Source organism: Myiozetetes cayanensis, unplaced genomic scaffold (assembly GCF_022539395.1).
Source record: "Myiozetetes cayanensis isolate MyiCay16 unplaced genomic scaffold, myiCay2020 scf17, whole genome shotgun sequence".
NCBI lineage: Eukaryota > Metazoa > Chordata > Aves > Passeriformes > Tyrannidae > Myiozetetes > Myiozetetes cayanensis.
The window spans coordinates 1,300,306-1,321,297 of NW_026087378.1; the positions used below are offsets into that span (position 1 = coordinate 1,300,306).

A 20,992-nucleotide genomic window follows, 5' to 3' on the forward strand; every position below is an offset into this window, starting at 1 on the left:
TCCAAATGCATCACGTGTAAACAAAGATGGAGAGGCAGAGCAAAAGGCCATGTATTTCTAAACATTTATCACTTTTTAATACCTATGTTTACTTGTATATCACAAATATTGACAAGGGACCAATATCCTGTTACGAAGAAAACTTCCAAAAGAAACAAGACCAGGATGAAGTAGATTTTGGCCATGACTACAGACATTTACTACTTTCCATTTACTTTATTACTTTCCTTTTTTTTTGCGTGGTGAAGGTAATTTATCTTGGTCTGAAAAACAAAGACCTTTTTTCAAACTGCTTAAGTCAGATTTGTTTTTTTGCATAGAGTTTATTGTAGGGAGTGGGGGGGGGTAAAAGAAGAGAAAAATAAAAAAATAGATTGTTCCACTTGCTTATGTTATTCACCAAAATATGTGTAAGTATTGGGGCACCATAATGAATTCTGGGGTTATTTAAGTCAGGTGACAACTCCTTGTCAAAAACATGTGCCCAGAGTTCTACCACTCTCTTGATTAGTGACATAACTGATTTTTGATCACTGATCTTTGTTGACTTAAACTGACCACTAAGGATTCACTGCTGCCATCTGGGAGGTGTTCAAAAGCTGCTCACCTCAGCAACTTGGCATCAAAGACCTTTTCGACGTCATGAAGAACCGACGGGATGTACTTCAAGGCAGCCACCTGGAGGGATGGATGGATGTACAGATCATGGGAATGGATGATTACATGTACAGAAGCAACCCAGAGCACACAAGCAAATACACACAGAACAAACTCATAAATTTGGGCTTCTTTCCTCAGACTGAAATTTTGCATCACATTTGAACGTCATTTTCAGCACAGAGGGCCCTCGTGCTGAGGATACACAGAGGAACTTAACTACAACAGTACCCAGTGGATCATACCCTCTCTGCAGACCAGTGGAAGGGTTCAGATTGTCTTTGTAGACAATATCCTCTTTGCAGGCCACTAAGAAAGTGTCATTATGATGCAAATATGTAAAGCAAGCACTGATCAAAGCAGCTCTTTGATCATACTTTGCATCAATTCTACCCCAGAATGTGCCACGCAGGAGGCAGAAGTCAGGAACAGTCACCCACTCCCCCCAAATCTACACTTCCTAGAAGAGATGAAAAGGGGTGTCCTGTCCCGAACCAGCCATCTGCAGCCAAGCTTTGGGATGGTTTACTTTCTCCCATCAGTTTCTGAGGTTTATTTTGACAATGCAGAGGGACAATCAAACCTTACACTGGGCAGGGGTAAGAAAGAGACACTTTACTATTCTTACATGGACAAGAACACTTCAGCAGGCCATTTTCAGGCTCAAAATCTGAAGGTTGATCTCCATAAAGCCTATCTTGCAGTACTTCACTTCACTGTGCAGTTTCAGGGTGTAAATTCCTGCTAACTTTCATGGAAAACCAAGCTCCAGTGATGTGAAGATTTTTATTACCGATCTGATAGAAGCCTATCCAGGTTCAATACTTTTCTGTACCTCTACACAGCAAGCTTCTTATTAAAAACTTCATCTCTTTACTGAGGGCAGGGAATTTAGAATAAAGACAATCAGAACACTGCTGTCTTTGGCTCTCATTTAGACCTTTCAGACACCATAAGTATATCATTTTATTTATATGACCTTCTATTGTAATAGCCAAAAAAAATAAATAAAAAGAACTGTTAAGGTCTTGATTAAAAAAAAAAAATAAAGAATTTGGTCTGCAGCAAGGGTGCATACAGGATTTCAAAGTGGCTCAATGCTGGCTTAAGATGCCTTCAGATAAAGTCATTCCTCTGCAGATCTCTTCCCATACTCAGAACACAAACCAATACAAACCTGGAAAGGTCAAAGGAGCATTTAAAAGCTGTTGCCACTTCAACAAAGAGATTGTATCTTCTACTGATCTTTACCATTATTAGTTTTTGAAGCAGGTTGGGGTGAGAAACTTTGGTTTGTTTTGTTTTGTTGTTTTTTTTTGGTTGCTTGTGTTTGTTTTTAAACAAGACTGTGAAACCCTGGGGCTGTTTAAAACACATACCTGTGATGAGCTAGAAACTCATCCTGGCTCCACTTTTATTTCAGCAGCGTGCTGTTCCTCACTCCTCAAGCCACAAATACTTTTTGAAGACACTGTACAGCAGCAGCATCTGAATTTCATTTTACAGCAATTCACAGTTACTGTGAAAGATGTTTGATAAGGGATAGGGCCACCAGTGGCCACGGAATACTTCAAGCTGTACTCCAGACACTTGGGCTGTTGTGCTCTGCCTTTCTCATATTCCCTGTTCTACACTTGCTCGAGGATGGAAATGGGAAGGACACAGCTCCCACTCCTCTGCAGATCCACAGCACCAACTGAAGTACAATAACAAGTACATCCCTGCACTATTTCAGACTCCCAAGTTTCATTTGCAATAATTGCTTCAAATGATGCACTGTGGACACAAGTGAGCACTGCCCTTAATGAAGTCATAAAACCCTCCCAGTCAGCAGTACAAGATGTTCTGTATTCTTCAGACCTTAAGAGATTAGTTTTTTTGAGCAGGGTACAGATAAACCCACAGCACTGCAGAAAATTATTTCTTACATATACAATGTACTGTTAAATTTATTTTAACCTTTACTCCTGCCCAAGCTTATTTTTAGCTGCCCTCTTTTGCAGCGTTACATTATACATATTCATGAAATTCGAATACCCCTGAGATGAAAAGTACATTCAAAGAAATCATTGGTGCTCCCTTTCTTAATCTAATTTTACTTGCTATCAAGGCAACTTTAACAAGTTACTGTGCCAGTCCCCATTGTAAACAACAAACAAAGCTTCACTGCCAGTACCTTTCCAGCTTTATTCTCTCATAAAAACTGTACAGAGATGCCCAGATTTAAGTTCTTAGAATCTACTGCAGCAACATGGGTGGGTCAAAAACATGTGGGAAGAATGAGAGGAGAAAGGCAGCGTCTTCATACTACATTATCTTCATTTTTTTGAATGCCACACACAATTCCTTCTCCCTGTGTTCCAGTAACCTTGAGAACACGTCATGTAAGGTTCCTGAGATCACACAGAGCGTGGGGAGTTGTGCTCTCTCAGATCAGTGCCTGGGAGCAGGCTGGGGAGAGCTGACATTTGCAACAGATGGGACCATCTGGAGGTCAAACGTGGTGTGGCAGTCGGGGAACGGAACAGTTGGAAAAGGAGCTGGGGCTTGATTTGTAAATTAAGGTTGAGAGCACAGGCTGGTCACTGAAAGGGCACACACACAGACTGCAAGTCAGGAGCCAACAGTGTTACCTACTAAAAACGCTTAATCTGAAATTAAAAATCGTGCATTTTGTTCCCCAGAAATACGGGGTGATTTGCACAGGCACAAAATGCATCTGCTGGAAATGTTGGGTTTGTCCCCCTGAGTGCTGTGGGAAAGGAAATAAGGTACTGACGAGTCCCTACTCCCTCTCACCCCCAGATCGTCCCTTCACCGAACTGTTTGCAGGTTCTGGAAAATTATTTTCAGATTTCCAGATTTCGAGGAGTCCATCCATCCCTCAGAAGTACAGACTTCACGAAAATATATCCCTAAAAACTACCAAAATCCGTCAGCAATGGCTACAGAGAAGAAACATAAATGCAGTAGAGCTGTAACATCATCCCTGCCAAAATAAATTAAAGAAAGGTTAAAGTCTACTATCTAGGAATTGCTACCACCAGAAAGGCAGGGTAAGTTTGGAAATGTTTATTTTAAATAATTGCAAGAAAGATCTGCGAAAAACTCTTAGAAAGAAGGAATCTTTAGCCCTCCCATGCACACTGACACTTGTACTGGTGAATTTATAATACTCCCAATCTCATTTGGATTAACATGGATTTCCAGTGTGCCAAGAATAAATTAACAATTCAGCCTTCAGCTGCTCCAAGCTTACATTAACAGTACCGAGAAACAGATCTAGAGATTTACCCTTCTCAAGGCTCAGGCACTACAAGAAGTCAAAACCTTTATTCACTTCAGTCAGTTTTAGAACAAGGGGCTGAAAAACTAAATCTTTAGCTTTTTGTAAACTTATCCAGCATTTAACAGATTAGGAAGTAAGATATCGCTCAGGAGATAAAGTTAAATTGAAAGAATAAAGTGCTTCTGGCACTGACTAGGCTGTTCCATGTAACACAAAATTTTATAAACAATCTTCTCCTGACTGAATTAATATTCAACACAAGTCTGAGTATGATTCTATCAGTAAAAGCAACTGGGAAATTACTACTGACTAAAATACTGAGATCCACGTTTAACAAAAATAAAAATAAAAATTAGCAGAGACCAATTAGCATTTCAGGTTTCAAAATAATTCTTTAAATCTTCTAAAATTAAAACTTACAAGTCTTTGGACAACCAAGGATGAAATAAGAGTTAAAACTTCACATTCCAAGGCTCTGCAAACTAGTTCATTTAAAGTTTCAACATCCTGAGAAACCCAATTACTTTAGCTTTCTTCAGGGCTCCTAAAACTTTCTTCTCTGATTATCTCCAGTCCATAATCTGCTTGAACACATTCAACTGGTCCTACCAATCTGTGTTCCACTTTAATTCATATCAGTGATAATTTGCACTGTGCCAGATTTAAGGCTGTTTTGATATGCTGATTATTCCTCTATTTTTTCCAGCAGACTGTTTGAACTCTCCTCCCTGGGTAAGTGGAGTGTAACACCTTTGGAGCTCTGGGTGTCTGTGCTGCCCCTGAATAACTGCCTGCCCCTTACTCTGCAAAGCTCAATCTGTACTACTACAGCATCTATCACTGTCATCTGGAATTCCCCAAGGGAAATCAGTGTTGCATTTAGGCAGAGAGGCAGATTTATGAATTTCTTTCTACTCCCTTCTCTTCCATCTCACCAGAAATTATCTCCCTTTTTCTGGCCTGGATCCACCTCCCAGAGCAGGAGTCTGGAGTATCATCATGGAATTCTCCTCCAAACAGGCACAGAAACACACTCTGTCTGCTGTGGAGCTGTGCCTGACATGCCTATGGAGCTCATGATGAAGTGGGGGGACCCTTATTTTATTTTTGTTCCCCCAATAAACTCATTTTCAGCAGCCAGCACTGAACTACAGTGGGACACTTGTCATTCCATGCCTCTCCTGTTAGGATTTTATAACATTAATGCAGTAGGTTTTATTTACTGTGTGTAAAGCAAACTCTTTGCAGGTCTCTTCCAGAGACACAGCTGTATGAGTCAGCAGGAGTGGGAACAAGAGCAAAGTTAGGATATAATCAGTATAAACAGTATTTCACACCTGCCATAAAATGTTCCTGCTAAAAAGCAAACTTATGGTCCCTGGTACAGATTTAGATACCTAAAACCCCAGTAGTGCTTCATGCTTATGAATAAATAGCACCCATTTTTCACAACTGGCAGCACTCATTAGAAAACCAAAATCTTAATTTTCAGTATGGTGTTGAGCAGAGCACAGCTGCTCAATAGCCAGTCTACCTTTGAGCCACACTTACATGCTCTTTAAATTAGCACAGATTTCTTTTCTGTAGTCCTTCTAAGAGCTGCTCACTTCTATTTGCAAGGCTTGTAAGCATCAGCAAAGATATGGTTTTGCTGAACAGGTGTAATATTCAGGATAACATTAAACAGGCAAACATGGAAATGAGGGTAAGCACAGCCAGGATTCCTCAATGCCATCCTGCCACTGGCATTACAATAGCACCTGTTCCCAAACACACCCACCAGCCACTCCAGAAGCAGCATCCACACTTGCAGACCCTTTATTGTGCCCCAGCAACAGCAAAAGGAAGCAAAACTGTTTCCTACAACCACGTCTTGTCACTCAGGAAGAAACTCCCCTGCTCATTAGAGGAAACACAGAGGGACGATCCCACACATCCACTTTGGAGATCCAGGTTCTCCCAAAGAGCATCATCCAAAATCCAATTCTCAGTTTACACACTGATAGCAAAAGTACCATAAGAGCAAACATCATTACAGAAACTCTTTCAGTGTTACAGAAACTCTTTCAGTGTTACAGAAACTCTTTCAGTGTTACAGAAACTCTTTCAGTGTTACAGAAACTCTTTCAGTGTTCCTTCAGAGATGCTTTTTGTTCTCCCCAAGTTCCTCCTGTTTCTGATGCAGCGTCACATGTATCAACTATTCCCAGGAAGGTCTCTACAGAATTATCAAATAATAACAGAGTGTACTTGATTGATTTTCAAATGCCTTTAAAATATTGCTGTATCGTGGCATTGTACAATTAGAGCAGCATTTACTTTTTTGGCTGCTTTGCAGTTCACATTAACACTCCATGCAGATGTCAGATAACACAAATCTCAAGGTCAGGCACCTGAGGTTTTATTCAAGACAGGCTTTTCCCCTGAATTCCCCTCCTGGTCTCAGTCATATCAAAAGGAATCAAAACAAAGAACCAGAGGAAAATTCAAACCCAATAATAATAAAGAATGTATGAAGCATTAATACTCCAGTTGCCCAACAAATCTTCTGCTTTTTACTCTATAGAGAGCCTTGATAGTTCTCTATTTTAATAGAGAAATACATACAAATTATTTGATATTAATGATGTTAATAGCTCTTTTTCTAGTTTTCTTTCAAGGGTCAGATTCCAAAGTGTCAGAATAACAAAGACTGATGTCAGTGGGAAGCCTTGATCCTATTTTCAGTTGTTCAAATAACCTAAATCCAAAAGTTTGACACGATAAAGTTTACTTTTCAAACTAAAAAGGGGGAATCCCTGTTCACAGCTATCTGAAGAAAATTAAGAATTAAATATACATATTGGAGGCTTCAAATCACGAGATTCCTTGGCAGATTCCAGCACCTGTGTTTTGGTTCTTTCACTCACGACATTATTAAAGTTTCTTAAAAGTATTTTCTCCTGACCTTTTCAGACCAGGCCTCAAATTTAATTGGACAACCTGGTCTTCCAATAGAGGGGAATTAAAAAAGAGACATATTGGATAAATTTCCTAAGAGTGTCTTTTCCTCAATTTAAAAAGAACAAAAATTAAAAGGCCACAAATATAAACCCCCAAACCCAACTGGTTTCCAAGCACACACCAACCTGCAGCAAAATGGCAGTTTTATGTTGGCTTTTCATCAGGTTGTTGATGGATTCAAAGAGTCTCCTCATGGATTCTTCAAATTCTGTCTGTTCTTTGCCTTCATACAATCTGTTGAGAGATGCAGCAGGTTACCCTTTCAGAATCACAAAGTTTCATCATCCTAAATGTAACAGATTTGACAAGAAATATATATTTGGGCAGTTGATCCAGTTTTGGGTACAGATATTTCCCCAGTGGGTTATGCCTGTTATTCCCTGTATTATGTAGAGATGGTTCAGTTTGAACACAACATAACGACTCTGAATTGTTTTCAAAGCCTCTAAAGCATGACACCTCCCAGATCTGAGCTTCTAAAACCCATTTCCCTTTCAAAGTGACTTATATGCAAAATAAATTAAAAAAAAATTATTTTTCCCCACTGCAACTGAGCTACTCCAGAATATTGCTCACAAATTATCACTATTTCTGTCTTCTGCTGTTATTGCCACTTTTTCACAAAGCTACTTTTACTGGTTCCATTAACTAGTCTGGTTTTGGGGGAAAAAATAAAAAAAAGAAAAAAAAAGTCTCTATTTGACATTTAAAAGTTTAAAAGTGCATTTCAACTCAGCTCACTCCATTATTTCTTCATTCCCTGTCCCAAAGGTGGAATCTCTCAGATTATTTCTCTTGTGTTGTTCATACTGGCCATCAATACTAAACACTGCCTGAATAAACAGTAAAACCACTGGTGACGTGTGGAATTAGCTGTGTGAAACAGCTGTCAAAAGATAAAGAGAAACGAGATAAGAAAATAAATTTTAAAAAAAAAGCCAAGGCAAGAAGAGCATCCTGAAATGGGAGGAGGACACTGTGAACTAAATGCTGTGCCCTCACTGCTCTGTTTGCTCCATCAGAAGAGAAAAACCCCTTTAAAGTCCTGTATTCCAGTCATGTGCTTTTCCTTTCAGTGTCAAGCGGAGGCTGAGGAGAAATAAAGGCAAATTGAGAGCTTTTGGCTACAACAAGTGAAAATCAAAGCTGCTAAATCAACCCCCAGCATCCAAAACGTTGTGTGGAGAGGAAAAAACAATAAATACACGTATACAGTACACTCTGCTTGAGGGATGTCCCTACTGAGGTGTGAAAGCTGAGTAAAAATGCCAGAAAAATTACATTTGAAAGACACCTGAAACATCTAAGTCTTAGGACAAGCACACTTACATAGAAAATCATTTCATTTATTATCAGGTGGTATTTTAGGAGCTTAGGTTTTGGTCAGGTTATTTCTTTTTTTTCCACAGTGGAGATTGTGGTATATGGGCACAATTTAAAATTATCTTTCAATGGGAGCAAAGTACATTTAAGTTGTAACAATCTCTCAGTCTAAATGTTCATTAATTTACTTGGCTAATGTACTGATACAGCTTTTATTGATCATGCAATGTTGCCACAAAAGTAAATTGAGTGTCTTGAACATATTTTTTAATGCAAATGGAAATTTAAAGTTTCCTTAACTAAAGCTGAGGGACAAGGAGGGAGGCAGAAACAGCACACGTCATCTACGAAACACACTTTTTAAAATTGAAACATGCTTTTTAAATTTACTGTAAGTAGAGCTATGATTCTATTTCCTGACCAATCACCCAGCTTCTATTTAGACAGGATGTTCTTTGTTAAATTTCAATTCAGTTTAAATTTACTGCGTTTCAGAAGCTCAGGTCTGGGAGGTGTCATGCTTTACAGGCTTTGAAAACAATTCAGAGTTGTTGTGTTCAAACAGAACAATATCTACACAGCACATGGAACAGCAGAGATAAACCAATTAAATTCATTTGTTCTGAAAGCAAATTTTTAAAGATAACCAATCATTTGCTTAGAAACAACTTCATCAGTGTCCATGAATTTTACCACCACAAACAACCGTAGGCCAAGGAAAGGAGGAAAATAAACCCTTGATGTTTTCAGAGTCTGTGTTATGCAAACCTTGCTGAGTGCAGGCAAAAGAGTATTGCTTTCCTTATATCTCTGTAGTTTCAACAGCACCCAAAGAATGAAGATTAAAGTAGAACTTGGTTACCTCGATGTATCTGCCTGACAGTGAAATAAAAAGTCTCCTGTTTTATGTCTAATGTTACATGTCATTAATTTAGCTCTTTCCTACACAATCTTTGCTTTGTAATGTCTCTTACCCTTCAAAAAGGCATCTCAGCTTTTTAAGCAGCCCATTGAATGAAGAGAGAATGATTTAAAGATCTGTCTCTGCTCTGTTCATTCAAAATATCACCAAAATATCTTCATTCAAAATGTCTCCAAGGAGGTTAATGTCAACCCTTGGAAGTGAAGTACTTTAATCCTAAATCACAAGTTTTCTCATGGGAAGAAAATATATGAATCCAGGTTTTTAGGTATTTTCTTTTTTACCAGGACCAGTCTGACAACAGGGAATTGAGTGGAAGAAGTTGGATGCCAGCAGCTGTAGCTGGATATCCAGTGTCAGGGGATTCTGGTCACTGGTTGTTTTTGGAGGAGGAGCTGTTACTGCCTAAAATAATAATAATTGCCCAATGAATTTCGAGTTTCAGATCTAGTTAAGTAGCAGCAGATAAATGTAGCTAATCACCTGAATATGCAACATGCTGCAGTAACCTCATTTATGACAAATTATCCAACGTACACCAGAAATTAAAATGGAGACTGAAGCTCTCTCTGAACCCAACTCCTGCCTTCTGACCTTCAGCCACACAGGAAATGTTCCATAATCCCCTACACAATGTTTCCTTCCTCGTGACTCCAAGTGTCCCCTTTTGCCATGACACCTCTTATAAAAATATAAAATGAAGCTTTTGAACTGCCAACCGTGTTCTGTTCCCTTGAGCACCATCTCCTTCCTTATAGAGCTTCACACACTGTTCACCTGTACCCACCTATAAATAGTAAATTCCTAGAGGCAAGGATATTTCTAAGGGACTATCTACCAGCAGCAATTACCTTCTGAATCTACTCTTACTTCAACCAAAAATTAATAATTCATCAAATAGACTTAGTATTAAAAAACTATAAATCTACACGGATTTTTTTTTTTTTTTTTTTTTTTAAAGAAATGGGCAGGAAAAACAGAGAAAAACTGTGTTAGAGCTCCTGTTGAGCAAAAGAACAGAACATCTTTCTGTTCTTCTGGATGCCAACCACAAACAGAACATCCAGCCACTTGCTCTGCCTGTAGACCCGAGTTGGCCACTGCTTGTGTTCTACCACTGCATTCCTTAAACCACGTGGCAAAGGGACATCAGAACAAACATTAGGGAAAACCAGCTAAGGATAAATGGGAAAACCTGAAGCAGAAGGGAGGAAAGGGGTCTGTGGTTTATGGTGAGTCCTTAAGGGCCAGGTGAGTTGTGGGGACGTGTAGTTTTCCTTTTCACCTCCTTCATTCTCCCATCCTCCTTTTTCCCTAAACCTGAGCACCACTTGTCAGTACTACACTACTCTGTTTACCTGAGCTACACACACCCAGTCCGTGGAGCCCTCCCTGCAAACTCCTGAACTGGAGACCTGAAACTCCATATTCAGTTAGAGAAGATGGCACTGCTCTGTGCCCCCCCTGAGCTGCTGAGCGCCGTGTTCTCAAGGACGAGTCTCCAGCCTCCAGCCATCTGTTGCAACGTTTGGCCATCCACTGGTCTTAGGCCAAGCCACCTGACACGAAGAATAATCACCCTTTGAAACCTGCTGCTACTACTAAATACAACTCTGGAACTTACCCTGGGCATCAGAAAGCAGATTTGCGAGCATTCCCTCTCCAAAAAATATCTCAGCAATGCCAATATCTCTTAGGCCACTTGCCAGTTTTATGTTTTATTCGTAAAATTAAAAACAGTTCTGCTTTTTCTGTTTCTCAGGTCTCCTTCTATTTCTGACATTAGACAGCTTGTTAAATGGCAGTAGCCTGGGTACTTACTGTGAAAATAATGTCCTTGATCTAACAATGAACTTGAAAACATATTCCAGTGCTTTCAGAGTTCTTAGGATAGGCTCACATTGCTCCCCTCTGCTGGAAGTATCCAGGTATGTCTTCAGAACAGTCATTAATTTCCTGAAGTTAAAAAACATTTTTAAATAATCTTTTCTCTTTTTAAAATTTTTTTCAAATTAACTTCTTTAACTCGTTTGCCCACTCTAAGTAAATGTTCATGCTCAGTCAAGCACACACCCCAAGTAGCACTGCAAATATTTTTGCATTTATATTGCACAAATTCTGTCAGTACAAACAAATGAGGAGCCAATTCTTAACTGCAGAAGCAAGAAAGAAATGTGAAATCTCCAAACAGCAGCATGACTTGACACAATCCTGGAAACACTTTTATACAAGTTTGTAATGAACATGCAGAAGGTAACACAAAATATTACTTCTGCCTACTTCCACCAAGCAGTGAATAAACACCACTGCATGCTCTGAATTAACTGTATGTAAATATTACAACATTCCAGCACACAGCAGTATTTGCTTCTTTATTTTACTTAAACACTTCTTACTTTGTATTCGAAAGCAACTTTTTGCTCAATGCCACAAAACCTGCCACAAAATGCCAAAGTTCACCTGAAACTAAGGCTCTTAATTTATAGTTCTAGAACCATCTTAAATTATTAAACCAACATTAATGATGTAATCTCGACCTTAATGCAACTGTAAGAACTAAGATTTGGGTGACTGTGTTTTTTTTCCCCCACTACAAAAATTGAAGGTTGTTATCCCCTACCCTAAACAAACAAAACCAAACTCCCTCTCTCTCTGTGCAACTCATACATGTCCCCAGCCTAACTCCTATTTCTGGACTATAATACTGTGTTTGCAGCCTCTCAGCCTTCTGGGCATTACATTCATTGTGTGTCTTTCCATTTCCTCCCTTTTATATCTTCTCTGAGCTGTAACAAAGTTTCTCCAATTTGTATTTAGGGGCAGCTGACTGCAGGTCCCTCAGTGGTCAATGTTAAGTCCTCCCAGAACTCCATAAAAGCCAGGACAAAGGGATGAATAAATAGGAGCTGAATAAATAGATAATTCCAACAGTTTGGCCAACAGACCATATCATAACATGGTTATAATATGTCTGGGACACAGTATTTCCTTCCAAACTAGGAATTAGGCCACCTTCAGCTACTTGTTTGTTTAATAAATGATTCTTGAAATAGAGTAAATCTTCCATGATGTGCTTGGAATCAATAATGCCAAGAAAACTCCTGATGTGGGGAACTATCCTAAACATTATTGTTTTTCCTCTACCACCTTGATTAAATCATCAGCAACTCCCAGCCAGGCAAGTCTGAGAAATATTTGATGCAAATAAGGCTGTTCTGAGAGTTTCTGTACCCATCCTGCTCCTCCTTCACTAGAGTATTAATCTACACATTAAATGACACGTGCTAATTACATATGGAGTGGGAGAGGATTAAAGAAGGACTTGCAGTTTGCCTTTGAGCTTTCTGAGTTCAATAATGCAACTTGAACTTCCCTAGAATGTGAGGAAGGGCTGGCTGTGCTCTGCTGCCTTCCAACTCCAGCAAACTCCTGTCCTAGTGCATGATTTGTGTGACATTTGCTGTTGAGTTAGAACATGCCAGTTCAGCACAGGACACTATAAGATATCCTCAGCTATTCCAAACCTGCAGCTCAAGTCTTCCATGCACTATTCATATCCCAAATTCAAGTTCTGCTTCAATCTGCCACCCCATTAAGCTGCCAGAACCAGACTTCAGGTAGATTATAAAACCACATCCGTCCTGTTAGAACACTTCCCCAAGATCAGCACTAACTGAAGATGTTCCCTTTCTTCATAAATCAGCCACTTTATCCTACAATCAGCACCAAAACCCTTTTCTAAATAAAGTAGGAGTCCAGGATTAAATTTACTGTATAACATGTCTCCATGATTTTTACCCTCTTCTATGAATCCATGCCTTCCTCTCTGGGCATTATCTGGAAGCTCCAAAAATTAAAAAAATACACATAAAAAACCCCACCACAAGCGTGTCTACCTGCCCACTGGCATAACCATGTAACAAATGATAAAACTCCATTTCACATCAGAGCACATAACAAATACCAAAATTCCACTTCACTGCACTGAAACCCTCCTGGTGCAACATCAGACTGAAATGCATAGGAAGACTTGACAGTTCCCAAAGAATATTTTTTTCCCCCTTGAGTTTGCTTGATGTAAAAAAAAACACATGGAAACCTCTGTAAATGGGTTAAGAACATCCTCAAGTCCTCACTTCAGGCTTTTCAGCTCAAGGCTGGGGATATGATGGGAGAGGCTTTACATTAAAGTATCTTTTGATAAACTTGACAGGATACAGGTGAAGTGCTCAGACACAGCAAAATCCAGACCACAGAATTCAATGCCAAAGAATCATTTCACCAACAAATGCCAAGGAACCATTTAACCCCAAATCACTTGCTATTTGTTCAGTAATTCCAGTTATAATCACAATGTGTCTCAGAGGCAGGTTCGTTTCCAGATAAGGAAAAAGCAACATCCAAACAGCAGTCACCATTAATTACATCAGATAAGTCACAAACAGGATTTACTTTCTTTAATGTGGTGGTGGAGGTTTAGGAAAAAGAAAAAGAAGGCAGAACAAACTTACTTGTATGCCAGTGTTGCACTAAAATGCTGTTGGATATAGGCTTCCAAAACAGTGTTAAAGTGCTGGAACTTACGGTCTGCAATGAGCCCAATGATGTAGATCTGAACAGACAAGGACAGAATTAGCTACAGTCACATTTCAAATGTAAATGTTAGCCCTCTGAAATATTTCTGATAATTCACTGTTTAAGAGTTTTTAAAGAAACTCGATTTTCAGTCAATTAGTAATATTCCATCTGCTCTGCAGTGATTTAAAGACTAATTCCCTGAAATGAGCAACTTGATTGCTCATTGAGACTTCTAAGGTTCTTTACTTTGACAAATGAAATCCTTGGTGCTGATTCTTACCAGTGCATCAAAGACAAGGATGTCATACTCATTACTGTGGGAATGTTCCATCATGATGTTAAACAGGGCATCCAGCGTGTCTTGGAGAAACTAAAGAACAACATGAAAGGACAAACTGGTGACCAATTCAGCTTGAAAACCTCACAAGTCATTTTTCAGAGAGTAGACTTGGTTCCTCTCAAATTAGAATTTTAATACCTTTACTAAAACACCACTTTAATTCAGTAAACACTTCCAGGGATTTAGGCTCTAGTTTCTTTAATTTTAAGAACCTACATCCTCAGATACATGAGCAATCAATAATACATGCTTAGCTCAAAGCTTATGGAAAAGCTAAAAATATTATATAAATGACATAACTCTCTAAAACTGCGTTCCTGCTTCCTTAGTGACACAGATTAGTAGTTGCTATTTTCACATATACATGATGATTAAAAAAAAACTCTTCATACTTCTGTGGTCTGATGCAAAGCCTGCTTTAAATCAAAGGAAAGTATCCCAGCGACTTGGGACACAAATCTTTGGTTAAAAAAAATCCACCCCCTCTTTTTCTTTTTTTTTTGAAGTTCTCTTTCCTCTTCTCCAGAGGCATCTAATGCTTATATTTAAAGATACAAATGTAATAGTGTCTTCTATTTTCCGAAATATTAAAGTTTTTTTCACATTATACTCATTAATTTAATAAAGTGCTTCATTGGGTACATAAAACATCTTGGTTTTAATATCAACCTGTAAATTAATAATAAGAACTACAGAGAAAGCAATAGGAACTGTTTGTGATGTTTCAGATAGACAAAAACCACGAGCTGAACAGAGACTGTAGAAAACATTTTTGCTATTATTGCCTTTATCTCCTATCAAGTTTATTTATAAAATTTTCTGCACATGCTCAAAAGTTGTCTCATCACCTACATGTATCTGCCTAAAGCAGCAATGTTCAAAATAATATTCCTGGGATTGAATTTTCCATTCAGGTACAAAATTTCCAGCTAAATAACAGAGAGTAGAAAAGCATCCTAATAAATTAATTACCAGTGAAAGCAGGCAAGTTTTGGTAATAATCTTGCAAATCCCCACAGCCCATAGCCAATACCAGAGTTACTTGAGAGCAGTAAGTAGGAAAAAAGCTGGACAGCAGTGAATAATCCTGTCCAGGTGTTTGCATCTTTGCTCCCTCTACTGCAAAGCTTTGCTGGTGCCCTTTGCAAACTCTCCCTGACAAAGGCACTGAACTTCATGACAACCAAAAACCAAAGTGTAACCATCAGGCTTTTTCACTTCCAGTGTTTGCTGTAACTGAACTTCCAGTTTCGTTTTCTTTTTGAAACTATTTACCATTTGCTCTATGGCATGGAGGGACATACAACAACTATTATTGGAATAACTGTTTAAAGATATACCTTCACAACTTCCTCTCCATCCACAATCTTCAGCTTCTCCAGGTTCTCCTGAAGCAGCTCCGGCTTCATCCGCCACTTCAAGAGACCCAGCAGGCCCACTGAAGGAAAAACAGGTGGACAGGCATTGAATTGAAAATGATTCATCAGCTGGTGCAAATGTCTTCTCTCTAACCGACCTGCTTAGAAGATACCCACCATTCTGAGTCAGCTTGGTAGAACAAACGAGGCTTGAAATGTAAAATGCATCCCTGGAGCTCACTGAGAGCCCCCCCACCACACTCGAGCTCCTGACTAAGGTTGCTCCTTTGTTTTCCACGTGCTGACGTGTAGAGGGTAATGTCAGATAAGCACCAGCATCCTCCATTTTTTTACTGTCCCCCTGAAAAACAACATACCAGCCATTACATACTGCAAGCCACTGGATTTAAAATAAGGCATATTTTGTGTTTTCTGGAGGAGTAAACAAAAATCTCTGTTTCTGTGGACTTCACTAAAGGATCCTCGAGTCCCAGTGTGGCTCCTGGTGTTAGAAAGAAAGGCTGAAATGAGCATGCAGGGAAAATACTTCTCTGCAATCATACAGGTCTGTGTTTTAAGGTGCACTAAGGGACTGTGAGGGGTGACATCACTGGCAGAGCAAAAGTAAGAGCCAATCTTTCCTTAAAATGTCAATACCTATGGAACACAACAGACTATTGAGTACCACCTTGAGGACTGGACCTTTAATATAAAAGATTAAGGCATGGTAAGATTGAATTATAAATCAGACAATACACTGCAGTAACTAAGTGACAAATATCACGGTATTTGTGCTTTTCAGTAGGATGAACAGTACCAGAGAGCCAACAGGTATTTTTCCCTCCTCTATTTCACCAAGTTTTGTGACATAACCCTCACATATTTTCTGTGTCTCAACTTATTATTCCCCAGACAGGAAAGTAATAGGCCAAGGCAATAAAAATCATGTTCCTCACTGTTTGCAGAACTGAGTTTTGCTTTAACAAAACTATTCTAGAAAATTTCCCTGACTAGTTTGAGCTGTCACATAAAGCTACGAGCCCGTGACAGATATGACTCCACTGCAGACCTTTGGTCTCCAGTTGTGCACAAACAAGGAGTTACAAAACCAAAAATCTAGAAACCTGTTTTAAAGCCTTAGGGTTTTATCTGACTCAGTGACCACAGATGTACAGTTCCTGCTTCCTATCAACACAAGAGGTAATGTTAAAAATTGACTATAAGAGACTTGGACAAGAGGCAAAATCCTTATGCAGCAAACCAGAAAAAAATGACGAACATTTCTGATGGTATCAAGCTTGCCAAAGAAGTACTTCTCAGAATTTCTGGAACCAAAAGAAACTCCTGGCTTCCTCTTCTTTGGGACAATTAAGACAGAAAATGGGGAAAAGGCTTGAAATTTTGATCCCAAAGGCTCTCAAAAAGATCCAATGCCTGAAGGCATTAAAAATAAAGTACACTCTTTAAAATTGGCAGTTTTCAAATGACTTGTTTTGAGAGGACAGATGTATGACTGCTTTAAACACTTACAGCTTACAATTACTGCTTTTAATACTAGAATAGGCAAACATATGTCAGAAAATCTGTCTATTTTTCACAACCATAAACTAGGTCAACTCTGTTTAGCATTTCTCATCCATGCTGTCACTTTAGAAAAAATTACTGGGCTGATGCAGAAACAAATTAGGTGGAATTTCATAACCAACATTAACCACACTGTCATATGTGATAGTTATTTTCCTTCCAGTCTCAGTATTTATCAATTTTCAATGAAGAGAAGATAAATAACTACACACTGCCATCAATCTTTTTTTGGATTACCTAGGCAACTTGATTTAGTTGGATGCATCTTGCTTGCTACTGATATTACAGCAAACTAGTTGACTGAAAAGAGCCCTGAGAAGTTTCTTCTGTATTGGGAGTGATTCCTGGTTCTCTGTTCCTGCTAAACACCACTCTCCAAAGTGGGAGGAGAACCCAAAGCAAGGTCTAGAAACATCTGTTTCCTTGCTTCAGCTCACAAAGCCAAAAATGCTCCTTGTGTCCCACCAGAGCCAGCCAAAACTATTCTCCACACCCAAAACCAATCTCCTGAAGCTTTTGCTTTTGTACCCCCTACACAGAGCAGTCTCAAACAAACAATTCCCTAAGACTGCATTCCCAGATTATTCACGGGACAAAGATTTTAAACAAAACAAACAATTGCCTCCCTTCAGCAAGAGTAATGGTACCCACCCAGGTGCTGAGCTTCAGTGTAACTTTCTCTGCAGTGCAGGTGGCCAAACCCAAAAATATCAGTGAAAAAAGTTCTAAGAGTAACCATCTCTAATTGCTCTTCAATAATTTCTAAGTGAAATTCAGAGCAACATTTACTGAACATGGGAGCAGTTACACCATTTTTTTTTCCAGAGGAAAATAATGTTATCCTTGATAGAATAGTAAAATCGATGTCTCACTAAGTAAATATACAAAGCAGTCAAAGCAGTGAAAAAAATAGGTGTGTTATGAGGGGGAAAATGGAAGAAAATTGAGCCAGTACCTTTAGGACTAACAAATCATGGATGCCATCCTGCAGAGTTGTTCCATCCTCCTTCATTAGTCTTATGTAAGCCATGGCAAAATTCTTTTCTCCTTTATCTTTGGCTGCAAAGCAGAGAAAGACTTTCAGTTGGCTGCTCAGCAGTGAATTTAAGTTCACTACAGTAAAAATTCCCTACTTACACTCTTGGGTCGACCTGTGCCTGAACATGAAGCGCAGGTGAATCCTCTGCATGTCTTCGATAGGCACTGCTACCTTTTGTGAAATCAGAAAATAACAGGGAGGGTTATGGGGGATGGGGGTGGGAGGCGGTTTCAGGTGTGAGGAGCTCCTATTTTAGAGTAAATGAGCACCACTTGTGCTGCTTTCAGAACTCCTTTCACGGGCCACTTGAAACTATTGAGCAGCAGAAGTGGTGGCTGAGAAGGAAGACTTTGCTCGAAGTCAAACACACCAAAGAAATGAAGCACAGGACACAGTTAATGCACACAGGTGCTAGAAAATAAGCCCACTGCAAGTTTTGCCCCCTCAACCACGGAATTATCCAGCTGCACTGTGCAACTGTCACATTTCTCTTACAAAAGTTGACAACTAGTTTAACAATCAAGAGAAAAAGGTATCAAAACTCTAGCAAAATAAATAGACTTTTTCTGTGATTAAATTTAGCATCAAAGCCTTGAGTGAAATCACAGCAACTCTCAAGCGGTTTATTCTTAATGCAGCAACTTTAGGGCAAACACACAACAAAAAAGGCCAACTACGTAGGAAAAAGCATGAAATTCATGTTATCAGGTTTATAGTTCTGAACTTTCAAGATTTGCACCGTTTTGTGTCCATTCATAACTCCACTTTACAAATCTCACTACATAACACTCCTCCGTGTTAACTACACCTTTCAACAGGATCTCCTGCAATTGGTTCTGTGCCCAAGTCTGAATTACAGAATAATTTTCAAAAGGAACAAGTAAAGTAAGCAATAAACAGAATGAGTCAATGTTTTCAGAACAACAAATCAGCTTCTGTTGGAAATTACACTTCCATACCCTCCCTCTGCTGCACAATCACAGCAACACACCTTTAGGTAATAATTGCAGACTTGTCATACATGGCTATTTTGTCCAGAAAAAAAATTATCCTTGCTAGGAAGTCTCACACGGGCTTTATAAGAACCATCTCTTGTAGCTTCTGGGCGTTCTCCAATCATTGACATTAAAGCTTGATTAGATGATTATTAGTGTGCCCTTAAAGAAAACCAACACAGTTTTTTCCTCTCTAAAACCGTAAGAGGGGGTGGGTGGGGCATTTCCTTCTGGGTTTTGGTTTGGCCCTGTTTGTTTGTTTGTCTCTTAATTGAAGCTCCTCGTCTCCGTGGTTTCCCCCGCGATAAAACAAATGCAATATTTCACCTCCTGACGAGCCCCTTTAGGACACGAGGTCATCTGAGATGATCTCATTCGTTCTGCTGAACAGAACCTCAGCATCATTTTCTAGGCCAAATTTCAAGGCTCGGTGATCGCGTGTCTCTAATAACTGATGTGTGACTAAGGCTCCTTCCTTCAGCTGTATCAGGGCCAAGATGTTCTTTAGAAAAAGCTGATGCCGTGCAACCTTTCTGCGTGAGATACTCTGAAGTGAGAAGAGTGAGAAGTGTCCCAGCCGTACCTTCAGTGTCTCCATCCAGCGCGGCTGTTTGACCTGGTAGTAAACAACCGATCGGAACTCGCTCACGGGCTTGTCCCCCGCGCCCAGACAGACGGCGTTCTGACAAAAAGAGGGGGGAAAACAGCGCTTAGTGCCTCCTTAATTTGGTGGGAGTTTTTGCAACTTGAGCACAAGCGAAGAATCACCGAAAAAGAGCCTCCCTCGGGAGTCCCGAGCCGGGAATCCCGCCCCGGCTCTGGGATGCGGCTCAGGCTCAGCCCGAGCTCTGCATCCTGCTGCCCTCCCAGCGGCTTTGAATTTAGGTACGGCCTGGTTTAAAATTAAATAGCAATGACAGCACCAACAGAGGGGAAGCGTTGATGTGAAGATACAGCATTTTCCAAGCCTCTGAACACAAGGAAAATAAGCATTTCCCCTGATCTGTGGGCAGGGCCAGTGTAATTGCATTTGGCTGGGGTCACACGGCAGACTCCAAGCAGAGCGGTGTGAGGAACACACAACAGATTTGATTTCTCCAACTGATGAATTTAAGTAACCAAGACATCATCTCAGTTACTTGATGAAACACGCAAAGGGAAAAAGAAATAAATCTAGCTTCATTATTCCATTATTTTACTCCATTCACTTTAAAATACTCTATTCCAGCAGAATCTTGGCTACCACCAGAGCTGCCTTCCAAACTGAACATTGTAGAGGCACAGACAGTAAACACTTTGATTTTCCCACTCTCTAAGGACTATCAGAACTAAGATCCAAGTTCAAGTCAAGTCCAACTAAGGTCAAGTTCAAAATTTGTGGTAAACAAGGAATTTAGTTTTTTTCAGTGACTCTGTGAAGACACTTGGCCTGCATCTGCCTGGGCTGGCTGACCTGTAATGCTGATCACTGGAGCAGCAAGATCCCTGACACCTCAGCAGGCATCAGAGCTGAGCCTGAAGTGCATGAAGGAAGCAAACAATCTCAGAAGGCTGCTTCAAACACCAGGGTGCCCTGCGAGCAGAAGGGTGAGATGCCGATACCTGGGGATGATTTTGTACAGTCTGGTCACAGTGATTTAACAGCAGAAAGCTGAGTCTCATCTGCCTGGGCAGAGATTGTTCAAGGGTTATGCACCCACTTGTTTGAATGTCTCCCGTGGCATTCACTTGGAACAAAAGTTACTTGCACAACAGGAAAACCAGGGCTGGTTCTGCGACTGAAACTATTTTGATGCCTGAACAGAGCCAGTTTCCTGTGTAGTGAGCACCTCTCTGGATAATGGGAAACACCGAAATTACTATCAATTCATGGGTTTGAAAGTTTACTCACTGGGGGTTTTTTA

At 39.8% G+C, this 20,992-nt stretch overlaps 1 protein-coding gene across 2 annotated transcripts in view; it reads right to left on the reverse strand.

The window, feature by feature from the left end:
• Positions 1 to 20,992, reverse strand: part of DOCK2 (dedicator of cytokinesis 2) — a 166,292-nt gene that overhangs the window by 122,162 nt on the left and 23,138 nt on the right. For both annotated transcript variants that reach the window (XR_007628557.1, XM_050311875.1), the window contains exons 15-24: positions 19,672 to 19,770; positions 18,192 to 18,264; positions 18,010 to 18,113; positions 15,648 to 15,831; positions 15,453 to 15,550; positions 14,053 to 14,142; positions 13,706 to 13,806; positions 11,016 to 11,150; positions 7,075 to 7,183; positions 608 to 678 (exon numbers count right to left, since the gene is read on the reverse strand). Coding sequence is in view for 1 of the 2 variants with exons in the window: in XM_050311875.1 (XP_050167832.1) it covers positions 608 to 678; positions 7,075 to 7,183; positions 11,016 to 11,150; positions 13,706 to 13,806; positions 14,053 to 14,142; positions 15,453 to 15,550; positions 15,648 to 15,831; positions 18,010 to 18,113; positions 18,192 to 18,264; positions 19,672 to 19,770 (1,064 nt within the window). In the remaining variant the exon portion in view is untranslated. The remainder of the gene's footprint in view (positions 1 to 607; positions 679 to 7,074; positions 7,184 to 11,015; positions 11,151 to 13,705; positions 13,807 to 14,052; positions 14,143 to 15,452; positions 15,551 to 15,647; positions 15,832 to 18,009; positions 18,114 to 18,191; positions 18,265 to 19,671; positions 19,771 to 20,992) is intronic.